The sequence below is a fragment of the Carassius carassius genome, chromosome 3, assembly GCF_963082965.1.
Source record: "Carassius carassius chromosome 3, fCarCar2.1, whole genome shotgun sequence".
NCBI lineage: Eukaryota > Metazoa > Chordata > Actinopteri > Cypriniformes > Cyprinidae > Carassius > Carassius carassius.
In genome coordinates, this window is record NC_081757.1 from 5,817,012 (window position 1) to 5,830,082 (window position 13,071).

Sequence of the window (13,071 nt, forward strand, 5' to 3'; positions counted from 1 at the left end):
AATACATAAACAGGTGGTCCGGGCTGAGTGGAGAATTGGAATGACTTAAATTGTAACATAAAGCTTTATGCACACGATGATTATTCAAAAACATTTCATGTGTGTCAGTGAAAGAGAGGAGAACAGAGACTTGTTGATTTAGTCTTATGACTGAATAGACAGATTGGCTTATGCTGGATTCAGATGTCTGTGAGTTGTATTTCAGCATGGAGTTCAAGCTGACAAGCTGTTACAGATATTTACCTTCTTCTTATAAAAGCCTATATTCTTTTGTCTTCAAAGAACAGCAATGAGTAAGCTCCCTACCAAGACAACATCTTGAAGTAGCTATTATACAGGTGCTCCTGACAACAACATTATTACGCCTTCTAAGATACCTTAGTTTGGTCAAATTAGAAATCATTGGATTTATCATCCATAGATACAGTAAAGTAATCATTGAAGTTGTGACAGACTAATGTAAAGAACTAAAGTGATGTACTAATGTAATGTATCTAATGGAAGATTTCTAAAGTAGAGAAGTGCATAAATGAATCTACTGTCTCTTGCAATTATTTATCTCACCTTCCTCGAACCCGTCCCTGAAGGATCCCGACCGGCTCATGGTTCGGTTCTTCTCATCCAGCGACATGCAGGAGTTGCGCAGACGGGAATCACCATGGCTGTCCAGCGGGTTGTCCTGATTGGTCAGGCTGTTGTTGCGCAGGCTGGCTAGATTAATCTGAGCACCCGTGGTGGGGCTTCCTGAATAACACACGATGACACATAATCAAGATATACTGTATATATAATATATTCATTTCTAGTATGGTCTGCTGCTTGTATTATCATTTCAGACAAATAAAATGTTATTTAAAGCAAAGTGTACACTTAAGTAAAGCCTAAAAATAATACACAATGCAAAAATACACAAATAATCATATTTAATAATCCAGTATTGTAAATTCACAATATATGCATTTTACCAAGTTGAGCAAAGTTAAACCGCGTTCCAGATGGTGACGTCAAGCTGGAGCCGGTGGAGAAGGGAGAGTTACTGGCAGAGTCCTGCAATCCACTGCCCGAATGTGAGCGCAGCCAATCACGTGCCTCTTCCTGACGCAGATGTGGTGAAGGGGCGTACCTGCAACAAGAGGAACAACCAATCAGATACCGGCATTCAAATGTCACTGTGATCTGAAACCTGACCAATCAATGTAATTTAAGTATGTGCAAAGTCATTTAATAAATTCTAATTCCTAATCTTTTGTTTTAAGAATGGATATATTTACACTTCTGTTCAAAAGGTTATTTCAAAGAAATGAATACTTACATTGAACGAAAGACACTAAAACTAGAATGTAATTAGAATGTCACAGAAAATTAGATTTAGAATAAACAGTGTTCTTTTGAACTTTCTATTAATCACTGTGAATGATTATTAATTTATAAGTCCTTAAAAATTTATAATGGTTTCCACAAATATACTTAGCAAATCAGCATACTAGAATGATTTCTGAAGGATGATGTGAGACTGAAGACTGGCGTAATGATGCTGAAATTAGTCTTAAAAAAAAATTTTAATAAATAATAATAATAATAATCTCACCAACGTTTGTATGGTAGTATTTCTGAAAATATATTTATGTTTACATTTTAGAACATCTATTATTAACATTAATGTGTAATATATACTTTGCATTAAAAAACGTATAAATAACTAAAATATTAATGTTTATAATGTGAAGAATAATAGCTTGTAAATGGAATTATAAATAAAAGTTGACAAAAATTTGATTTGCTCACACGCCGCAGACAGAAAAAGTAATAACACCGTGGGAAGAAAAAAAAAATACATTTCCATAAAAGCTACTAATTAACACACATTACTCCATAATGTGACAAAACTCTATAAAAAGTGACAAGTGCCATGCGCTCACACAGAAACTGCAACAGAAAACTGTGCTCAAAAATAAAACTGTAACCACACTGCATATTAAAACATAGAAGCATGTGCAAGAGAAAGAAAGAGAGAGACAGAACAGAAAGGAGAACATGAGTGACAGTACAATAAGCACAGTGAGCAGGATCTGCATATTCCCACAATGCACCTGCACTTGAGTCCCTGCTTGGGAAACATGCTTCTATCACTGCAGGAATCACTGAGAAACGGATGAAATGAAAACAGCGAGGGAGGAGAGGAACATGTAGAGCTTACTCAATCGTAAGGGGTTGGTCCAGACAGATAATAAGGTTTAATTCAATTGTAATTAAACTATTAAAAGTGATTATCCTTTGATCTGTCTCTTGAGAACTCCTAAAAGTCCAAACAAAAGCTGTTCTCAATCTATGCGGTCACATTAATCATAAACCAAATAAACTATCTTTGTAATCAAATATCTAGGTTTGATTGAGGAAAGTTACAGATTTTACCACTAGGTGTCGCTACAGTCACAAGTGCTAACAAAGGTGTAATTAAAACCCCCATGGATTGGTTTGACAATAACAGTTCTACATCATGTTTATGTGTTCACATATTTTCCTATTGAAACAGGAAGTCCCTTTTTAAATAGCCAGTAGCCTTAAGTTTACACCCCAGCCCTGCAAGACCTCACCAGACACTTCCATCACAAACTGATTTTTGGTCCATTTGTCCAGAAGAGAAATGCTTTTTTTGGAGTTCACTAGCATTTAAATGGACTAAAAGCCACAAAACATCATTTTGATTGCTTGGGGTCTTTAAAACTTTATAAATACGCAAACACAAAGAGACAAAGCCATGTGATTATTAAAAAGCAGCATAAGCGGACTCAAAAGCTATCAGACATTTTACCTGTCTTGCTTCCGGGGCAATGTGTTACGGCTGAATTTAGGACTTGCAGAGGGAGAGGAGAGGGGACTTGGGGAAAGTAGAGGGGAGAGGAGAGGGTTGATAGACAAACAGGGCATAGGAGAAGAGATGAATACAGAATTAGAGACACCCTAAGAGGCTTCCACACTGCAGTCAAAGTGTGTTGTTATTTTAGGAGCACTGTGATAGAACGACATTAGCCTAACCTGGAAACCTACATTTCACATATCAATATAAAATGTATCCATCAACTGGGTTTTTCAACAAACACCAACTAATTAAACATTTATTATAAAGAAAAAAAAGATAAATGATAATTCATAAAATTACATGAGCAAGCATCAAATTAATTAGTATAAATAAAATCTAAATCAAAACAGTATTGTTTTGGTAAACAGAAACTATTAATATTTTTTTCTTTCTGTATTTGGAATAAAGCTTAACAAACAAAACACGCACACACACACACACACATATACATATATATATATATATATATATATATATATATAAACTGAAAAAATACATACACACACACAGACACATAAGCCAATTAAAACGAATACTAAAATTGTATAAAAATAATACTGAAAAGAAATTAGCTTCCAGATTTAAAAACCTAAATGAATTTAATGGATAGGTATTTCCCATTAGATCTGAATCAAATTCAGAATTCTAATTCAGATTTGGATTCCGATTCAGAATTCTTATTCTCATAGACCACATACACACTGCAAATGTCATGTCCTGGATTCTGTACATATGTTCTGTAAATGTGGTTACCTCCTTAAACCTTGCAGTGCAAATTATACTTTTCAGAATCAAGAAACTGATTCTATTTCAGAATCAAAATCCAATTCAGATTAGCACTCCAATTTCCGAATTGTAATACACAATATTTCAGTGTTAACCCAGACCAGTCTCACAGATTAAAGAGTACTTCGACTCCATTAAAGTTTTTCTCCAGTCTCTCCCAGACTCACCTCTCTGACATGCCTGTCTTGGCACTACCCGTCCTCATCAGTGCCAGGTGGACATCTTCACGGTGATGCCCGCTGCCCACTGACATGTCGATGGACTCGCTGCTGGTGTGCATGCTGCTGACGGAGGGGTAGCCGAGGGCCGAAGAGCTGCTGATAGTGGTGCCCCAGGTCCCAGTCCCCGTTGAGTACACCGAACCAGGGCTCGAAGCTTGTTCGCTGCCCCCTACGCTGGCGCCGCGACCCCCGTACAGGGGACTGCTGGCGCCGCTGCCTGATATTGTGGAGGGGGAGTCCAAGGGCCCACCGGAGGACTGGGTGTGCCCAAGGGTAGCGTGGGGGTTGGAGATGACGACTGAGTTTTTCATGCTCTCTGCAGAGGTAACTGGGGGCTGTTTAGCAGCCTTACCACCAAAAAGTCTGAGAGATGAAAAAAGAGAAACAGAATAAAACCAAACACTTAGTAAGTGAGATAATAAAAGCAAAGCAGTTTGGAAATTCGTAAGTATGGTTTATTAATCCATGGGCATGATTTGTTAAACCGAGGGAACAGTTAAAGAATTTGTGAATACTGTTTATAAACCGAGGGGACGGATTGCAAAACCGTCGACACAGATTATAATTTTTTTTCTCCTACAGATGACTTCCCAGGCTCCGTGCTACTGTTAAAAAAAAAAAAAAAAAAACCTCAGGACACTTGTTAATAAAAATTTTTTTTATGTAGGCCTATACAATTAAATAATACCCTATATAATAAAGTTTAGTTTCAAATGGATGAAGAATAGGCTCCTAGAATATGTAATTTGCGCAATAGTTGAAATTATGTATGGAAACAGCTAAATTTTGTTTTTGCGATACACCAAAACTTATGCAGCAATTCCTTTTTTTTTTTAGAGATGACGTCATCACGCACTCCATTTTATTGGTAAAAAGCAAGTTGGATGGAAAAAGGCAACAGACAGCGAATTTCGCAGTTTAAGAAAAAAAAAACATCGCAAATAAACTGGTTGGAAACTTGGCTTATGTCTCTTTTAACCCCGAAGCAAAAGAGAAAAATACAGTTCTATCCTTAAAAACAGTGGAAAAATATTAAAAGCACTTTGCTCATCAATAACACCAGCAGCGCAGAGGCAAACGCCAGCCACTCTGGAGAGTCATGATCCATGACTGTCATAAAGCAGGTTATGTAAACAGCTTCAGAAAGACCCTAATCATGGAGCTGGAGGAGGTTACAAAAACTCATTCCTTCTTTCACATGTTTGGCTGTGTAAGAGGGGCCAGAGAAGATGCATGGGCCCATTAATTGAGGAAGCGTCAATGGAAACTCTGATTCATGAGGGTGAAGTTCTGTGTGTGGTACATTGCCCCCGTCACTTTCCGTACCTTCTTAATGTTGGAGACGAGACCTCGCTATACTTGTTTCCCTGTCTCGCTGTCAGTGGGATAGTTGCCGCCCCTCCTCCCGAAACGCCCTTCTCTTTGTCCGTCTGATTGGCTTGGATTGTGTGTCCGTTGATTTTAGTGCCAGAATCTCTCGGTTTGCTGGTCGTGGCGGCAGTAAGGACATGCGTCCGGGAGCTCAAGCTTGACTCGATGCTGCTTGTGGACGATCGGTTTCCGTTACGGGCCGCAGCTCCAGAACGAGAAGGTCGAGGTAGACTTCGGTACTGCAGCATTGAACGAGCACTGGGGGACAGGTAGCCATCTTCTTGAGGGGGCAATAAACCATCCACAGCCCCTTTTAACGTCCCTCTCCCTCCGACCAGAAGGGCAGAGGATTTGGGAATCTTGCCCAGGGTGGCGGAGCCGCTGGTAATGGTGGCGCCACTCGCTGTCACCAGAGTGAAGTTGGAGGTGGTCACTACAGTGGTCGGCCCGTGGACGCCATTAGGCTTCTTGAAACCAAATGTGCTTGTGGGGACTCGGCCTGTGGACGTTTTCTTGGCTTCATCTTCGCTGCTTCGACCGGCATCCGAGGAGGAATGCTGGACGATGTTGGAACTGGGAGACCTGCGGCCTTTTTCGGAGACCTTGGCGTCATCTGTTTTACCTATCGGACAAAAGAATGTTACAGCTGGGCGAGTTGATAATGCATAAAACTAGCAGATAAAGTCAACGCTGTGTGCAGGAGGTCAATGTGACTTGGGGGGGATATCGTATTACGATTTTTCTGATACAATTTGTGATTTAAAATGCAAATAATAATAAAAACTAATTTCCAGGTTTGCTGTGTTTGTTTGTAATGCAAACCATCGAGCATTTATTTTGAGTTGACAAAGAGTTAACAACAGCTGGTTTATATGTGATTTCCATTACAATTTTGGGAAGATGGTTGGTACATGCAGTGTTCCCAACTGCATATTATAAGTGATTCGAAGTCAAACAGATGAGGGGATGGAGTTAATTTGGAGCAGCCTTTACTGTGAACCGAGCTGCTCTAAAGGTGATGATACATGGGGCAACTTTTTGAGTTATGTTGCCATCAACAGGCAACCAGGTGAGACACAGAGCCCAAAATTGATTTAAAGTATCCAGTAGGGCTGCACGATTAATCAAACACGATTAATCGCGATTGTCAAGCACATTTTGTCAGTAAAGCCAGTTCTGTAGCAGTAAATCTCTATCACTTGCATTCAAGTGGAGCAGCATTTACTACAAAGAGCCATAGTTCTCTGACAAGCTATGTAGAGATGATATAATCATAGGATTATGAAATCGCGATAATGACAGCTGTTGGCGTATCTTCTCAGTGAATACGCTCTGTGTAGTTAATGCTGCTTCATCTGAGAGCACATGAAAATACCACATTTAATATCAAGTGTTTGAAATAAATCCTTCTGTGAGATGATGTGGCTACTTAAACAGAATAATTAAGGCACACAATATTTCATTTTTATTCTAAGCAGTGAAAAACGCTATGTTGATTAGCATTTCATTATAGATATACTTTATTATGTTGAAAATGATAATAAGAACTCAGATAAATCATATATTGCCGAAGCCGTGTGTTTATTAGTCACGTTGAATCAATGTAAGCAGGTAAATCTTCTATTTAGGCCCTGTCCCAAATGGAACACTTCATGTGCACTTGAGGTTTTACAGACTAAAAATGGCTGCCGCATGCCCCTTTGTGGCCGCTATGTGCCCTCAATCTGCACTTCTGTCGACCCCTCACTGGGGCTAGCTCCGCACTTCTACCCCACAGTCAAATCGGCATTACGTCACAAAAGTTTGGACTCAGAGGAAGACTGCAAGGGTTTAGGGTGCCATTTGGGACAAGGCCTTATTCAGCTGCAGCGATCCAATACCTGGATTTCTTCTTAAGGGCATATTTGGATTTTCAGCGTGAGAGCGCCCTCTGGCCTCTGGACGTAGATTTACTGCTGATCACAGAACCGTGCTTCACTAAAACATATGCATGACAATCGCAGCTTCTGCCTAGTCGTGATTTATTGCCTTTGCGATTTAATTTCGATTAATTGTGCAGCCCTAGTATCCAGATAGAAATTTGTTGTCCATTCTCAGTGGAAAAGTGCCCCAGCAACATTGCTCAAAAAAGTTGCACCTTGAGATGCTGAAAACTCTGGACCATGAGCTGCTTGTGTGTAACAGAAATACAGTGCCATGATTCACTCTGAAACACGCAGCACATTACTTGATTCAATCTCATTCGATTAATCATTCAATCAAATTTTGATTAGAATTTTTAGCCTAAAGACGAGCATCACTGACCAGCTGCAGGGAAAATATTTTCAAAACACTTATGGAAAGAAAGCACCTACCTGTCCCTTGTGTCTTAATCATCCCAGTTCCTGATGTTACAGTTGTACTCTTTGTCCGTGGTTCGGTCACGCCCACCTGCGCACTCATGCCCCTCCTCCAGGAGCCCGTCTGAGTGATTGGTGCAGTTTTCCGTCCAGAGCTGCTCTTATCTGACTCCTCCGAAACATCTGAAGGGTTCCGCCGCCACTTCAGAGCCGCTTCCATTTTGATGCCGCAATCCAAACCCCCGTCTGACTTCATCTTGCCCTCATCACTGGACCGAGCAGTGTTGCGTTCGGTTGCTGAATGCTTCTCTGCATCTGTCTGAGGCTACGCAAAACAATATAAACTTTCAAATCAACATTACGAATGTATCAATATTAAAAAGTATAAATATTCCTTAATTTATATGAATCAGGCACCACATTTTAGAACAGATTTATTATATGCATATAAGCAAGTATTCAGATATTTTCCAAAGTGATGTGACATAGACATATAACAGATGGATAAATGGATAAATCGTTAATGATATTTATTGGTATTAAGTTTGACAAACTTTTTAAGGTAATTAGGCTCCAAATTTTAGAATTGAGTTGTTAGTTATCAATATATTTACTTATAATTACCTGTTTAATTCTATTTTAAAATGAACACATCTACCATAAAACAACAAACAGCTCATGGCAGTAGATTTGGTGGTTTTAGAGTTTGTAGGGTTTTTTCTACCCAAACTTACCATATCAATATAATTCGATTAGTCCAGAGAAATGTAGAAATGAAGCTTGACCCAACCTATTTGTTTTAGACTGTATATTTGTTCCAGTGTTTTATTGTGATGTGGCATGCAATTGCTTGAGCTTAAATATTGACGCATGTTTCTATGCAATCAACAGCACCTATTTAGCATTTTATGAGGTTCTCAAGCAGGGGAATGTGAGAGTTGGGTTCAAGTAAACGGAAAGAGAAGGGGGATTCACCAGAAGGAAGAAAGAGGTCGGACAGACAGCACACAGAAGAACAATGCAGAGAAATTATTTTAATATGCTGATTTAGTGCTCAAGAAGCATTTATTATTATTATCATCAGTGTTGAAACAGCTGTGCTGTAAGTACTTAGCAAGTACATGCCAAGTTATTCTACTACCCCAATTGAAGCTAACAGTCTACTAATGCTCTAATGGAAGGTTAATAGACATGTAGTTGCAAAGTTACTTATAGTTAGTAAAATGTCTGAAGTGTGGTCTGAAGAATGGCTTAAGAGCTTCAAATTTCAGGTTTTACACCACTGGTCTCACACTCAATTCCTGGAGGGCACAGCTCTGCACAGTTTTTCTCGAATCCTAATCAAACGCTGATCCAGCTGAACCTGATCCAGCTAATCAAGGTCTTTGGGATTACTAGAAAACCTCCAAGCAGGTATGAGCTGTGGCCCTCTAGGAATCAAGTTTGATACCTCTGTTTTACACAAAGGTGCATGCACAGATATGTGATATTGGATCAAAGCGTTCATAAATGAATGTATGTGCACTTATAAACACTGTATGTGCAAATGTGCACGGGTCATACCTGTCCGTTCAAAGTCTTACGGGACGCGGCGGGGGTGTTGGCATAAGAGCTTATAGAGGAGCTGGTGTTGATGTCATCAGTATCAATAGCATCACTGATCCCACTGCTGACTGAACTACTGTCATCCCAACTGAAAGAGAAACAGACACAATAATTTTTAGACTACAGTATCTAAGCCTCTGTTTCCAAAGATACAGTATCAATTTTATGGAACGTGTTATCAAGTAGAAACATTATACAGAAACATCCTTGGACTGAAAAAAGAGCCCTAGCAGTGATTTTCCTCAGCATTCATTATAAATGCTTTTATCATCTAAACTTTCTTTAGTAGAAGACACAAATGTGAAGTCTAAGGACAAGGCACTGATTTCTCCATAAACCCCATATAGATGGGCTTTGAGTCTTTAAAAAAATTCATTAAACCAAAATCAGCCTCAAAAGATGCCACACTTTCCTACAAACCTAAAAGGATCGATCTACAAATCTATAACACCCTTTGCTTGGCTAACACCCAGACAGAAGTATTTGTAAATCAGATATTAATTTAATGAACACACATTAACATCCACTAACACACACCTTATTTTTCCATGAAAACTCAAATATAGTTCACATATAACTCACTCTACCTGACTCGATGTCCGTGGCTGCCATAGATGCCAGTAGCCGGGGTAGAAATAATGAGACTGATTTCAGGGAAAAGATGCCTCATGATCTTAAATGCTCAAAATGTAAACTCTCTTGCTGTATTTATTTCTCACTCCTTCCTGAATCTGCACGACAATCCATGTATTCCCTCAAACCTCTGCCTCCTGTCACTCTCTCTCTGTTTTTCTGAGTTTTTCTCTGGTAATCTGATCCTTGAGAGGGACGTTTTAACCCTGCAGATCTCCGGAGATAGACCAAGGAGCCAGAGAAATGCTCACTCACTTTCACACACATCGACACACAGACAAACAGAGCTGAGGAGGACAAAGAGAGAGTGATAATGGAGGCCATAGAGATAAAAAAAGCACACATTTACACAAACACACACACACATGCACATGCAGGAACCACCCTTCTGGGTCTAGGATGCTAATTAGAGATCAGAGTGTAGCTTGAATGAGGGCTTCTCTTTGGCTCGCTACCCTGCCATTACTGTCTCCAAGGCTAACCAGCCGGCCTGCTTTAAACAGCACCTCCGCAACAGCCCACCGCAGCCTGCGTTTCTCCCTGAGAAACAAATTCTCCACTAAAACCTGCGGGGGTGACGTCAGTTACTTCAGCACGCACTCACATCTATATCATACAAGTAGACATAATGGTTATTTAAGAAACTGTAAAACTAAGAATTAGAGCCTCATCAAAAAATTCATACACTGTATCCCCGTGCACTGCAGTTTGTTTATTTAACATATTATTGTTAAATCATTTAGACAATTTGATAATGTTCTCAGCTAGCAATAAGTGTCTAAACACCTTTTCCCATATTTAAATTCATTCTGCAAATATACACTGATTTCTCCAGAAAACCTGGGCCTAGTACATAATATCACAAACATAATATAGTTATCCTCCTGTTCTAAAACATGACTGTATATATTTATAGTATAAAGTCTAAAGTTTCTATATACTATGTAATTATAATTTAAATAATATATCATATATTATATATCTGACATACTATATATTTATTATATGTGAAAATTAAAAATATTAGAAAATATTTAAAAAAAGATCACACATTTATATTACAATTATTCAAAATCATTAAACAAAATCTGTCTTTTCTATTAAGTAGTAGTGTACTGTTAGATATATAAGCAATAAACTCTATCAAAATAAAAATAACTGTAATTACCTCATAATTTAACTAGTATTTAATATGAAATTATTTAAATTAAACCATTAACATATTTCCCATAGACCTCCTATTATCTGGAATATATAAATTACAGAATATTGCTGGATATGTAAACATAAAAGTATAATAAGTAACAAGTAATTAGTAATTTACATAGTAATTTATTCCTTCATTTCCAAGTAGTGTTTAGAATTAAACAGAAATAATAATGTTACATTTGGCAAATTTTTACTTAATTGTATTTTATATATATATATATATATATATATATATATATATATATTTAGTCTGCTATGCATTTTTTTTCGCCATTAATCTAACATGCTTTTCTAGTTTTATATCATGTGACATGTTATATTTTTCAGTCTTTGCACCTAAAAACGATATCTGACAGATCAGGAGACTGAGAATGAATGAATGAATGAATGAATGAATGAAATCAGGATAAGGAACATTAGACATGTATATTCTGTGCTAAATCTAAATCTGTGCTAAATGTGGAACTAAATCTCTACTGGAGAATGCATTAAGATGTCGATGATGCTGCTTTTAACCGCCTCTCAAACCCAAAGCCCCTCCCATTCACAATCTGGTATCAATGCAATAAACCTTAGCACGGGGAAGGAGGGAGTTGGGGTTAAACCAGGCGAGTGAGTGTGTGTGTGTGTGTGTGGGGGGGGGGGGGGTGGAGTAGGTTAACTGGCAGGCTTTTTAAGAAGACCGTTACGTTCCCAAACATTTTGGGACATTCCAGACCTTTCCATGCTCAGCTCTGCGGTAGAAGAATGACAAAGCTCCTTCTGACCACAAAACAACAAGAGGTCAACAGTCTTTTTATTCTTTTGTCTGCGGTTATCGGTTTTCCCCCTTTTTACATGCACTGTTTCATCAACTTGCAGCAGACTTCAGTTTAGGGTTGGTCTGATTCATTTGCACAAATCAGTTCAAATGAACAGTCTGTTTGAACTGATTCACTTACTCATTTGAATCTTCAGTCCAAAAAGGTTTCCAGAAATCCCTGCGGATCATTTAATGCCTGCTTGTTTGGAGATAAATAAATATTTGGCATGTATTTGAGGCGTACCACCTGATTTGTGCACCAGCAAACCACATAAGAGCTCCATGTGAGTTATTTAAGCCCTTTTTCAGCAAATCTATTTATGTTCTCCTGCAAATAAATATGGCACTTTAAAAAGCGTTGCGCCAGGTTTGTCATCAATGACTGAGCATAAGGTTTTCATATCTCATCATTGTTTTTATACATGGTACGACATGTTAAAGCTAAAGAAAACTTTGAATGTTCTGGGTGCTTTTATATCATTTTTCATTCAGTTTCACTCTATGGAAAAGAATGATCACAAGATCAGAAGACCATAGAAGAGAAAACAAGCTGGAAATGACAAGATGATTGCGAGGACAAGCTGTAAAAATAAATGTATTTGTGTGAATCTGTAAATAATGTAAAACATAAAAAACAACTATTATTTCAAGATAGTTAATTACCATAAAAATATAATTTATAAATTATGAAATATAATTTTTTTTAAACCCCCAAAGAAGTTCTTTGCTATAGTTATGAGATTTCATTTTACGGTCAAGTTAAAAAATTATTCACTTTTAAAACAATACATTTTTTAACACCTACCTAAACACTAGGGATGGGACGATAACCGGTTTTATTGATAACCGTGATAAAATGTGCTGAAGGTTAGTAATATCGTTTAAAAATGAATTATCATTAAAACCGTGTTTGATTATCGCGGTTTTAATAACTCACTATTAAATCATGTCCAGCCAGCAACAGTCTGACGCAAGCGCAGCGCACAATGTTTTTTTTGGTTTTTTTCGAGAAGGAATGGCGAAAGTCAGTGACTTTTCTATGCTTTTCTATGCTTCTACACTTTTCATTGTAAGGAAGGAAATGCCACAGAATTTAATCTTTCTTTAAATTAAGTGCATAGAGTTGCTTGTTTTATTAGTTGTTTGTTGATTATTAAATATAAAACTTGCTGAAATGTTTTCAGTGTGAGCATCAACTATTTTTGAACACTTTCATCTCGTTTCAACAAAACCGTGATAATATTG

General features: G+C 38.0%; 1 protein-coding gene across 8 annotated transcripts in view; it reads right to left on the reverse strand.

Annotated features, from left to right (window-relative positions):
• LOC132117369 (neuron navigator 2-like) overlaps positions 1–13,071 on the reverse strand; it is a 197,556-nt gene that overhangs the window by 15,287 nt on the left and 169,198 nt on the right. For 7 of the 8 annotated variants that reach the window (XM_059526645.1, XM_059526630.1, XM_059526638.1 and 4 more), the window contains 7 exons: positions 9,141–9,270; positions 7,593–7,902; positions 5,194–5,860; positions 3,814–4,230; positions 2,813–2,878; positions 966–1,123; positions 565–744 (listed from right to left, as the gene is read on the reverse strand). In XM_059526645.1, coding sequence (XP_059382628.1) covers positions 565–744; positions 966–1,123; positions 2,813–2,878; positions 3,814–4,230; positions 5,194–5,860; positions 7,593–7,902; positions 9,141–9,270 — 1,928 coding nt within the window. The remainder of the gene's footprint in view (positions 1–564; positions 745–965; positions 1,124–2,812; positions 2,879–3,813; positions 4,231–5,193; positions 5,861–7,592; positions 7,903–9,140; positions 9,271–13,071) is intronic. The other variant, XM_059526653.1, reaches the window with a different exon arrangement.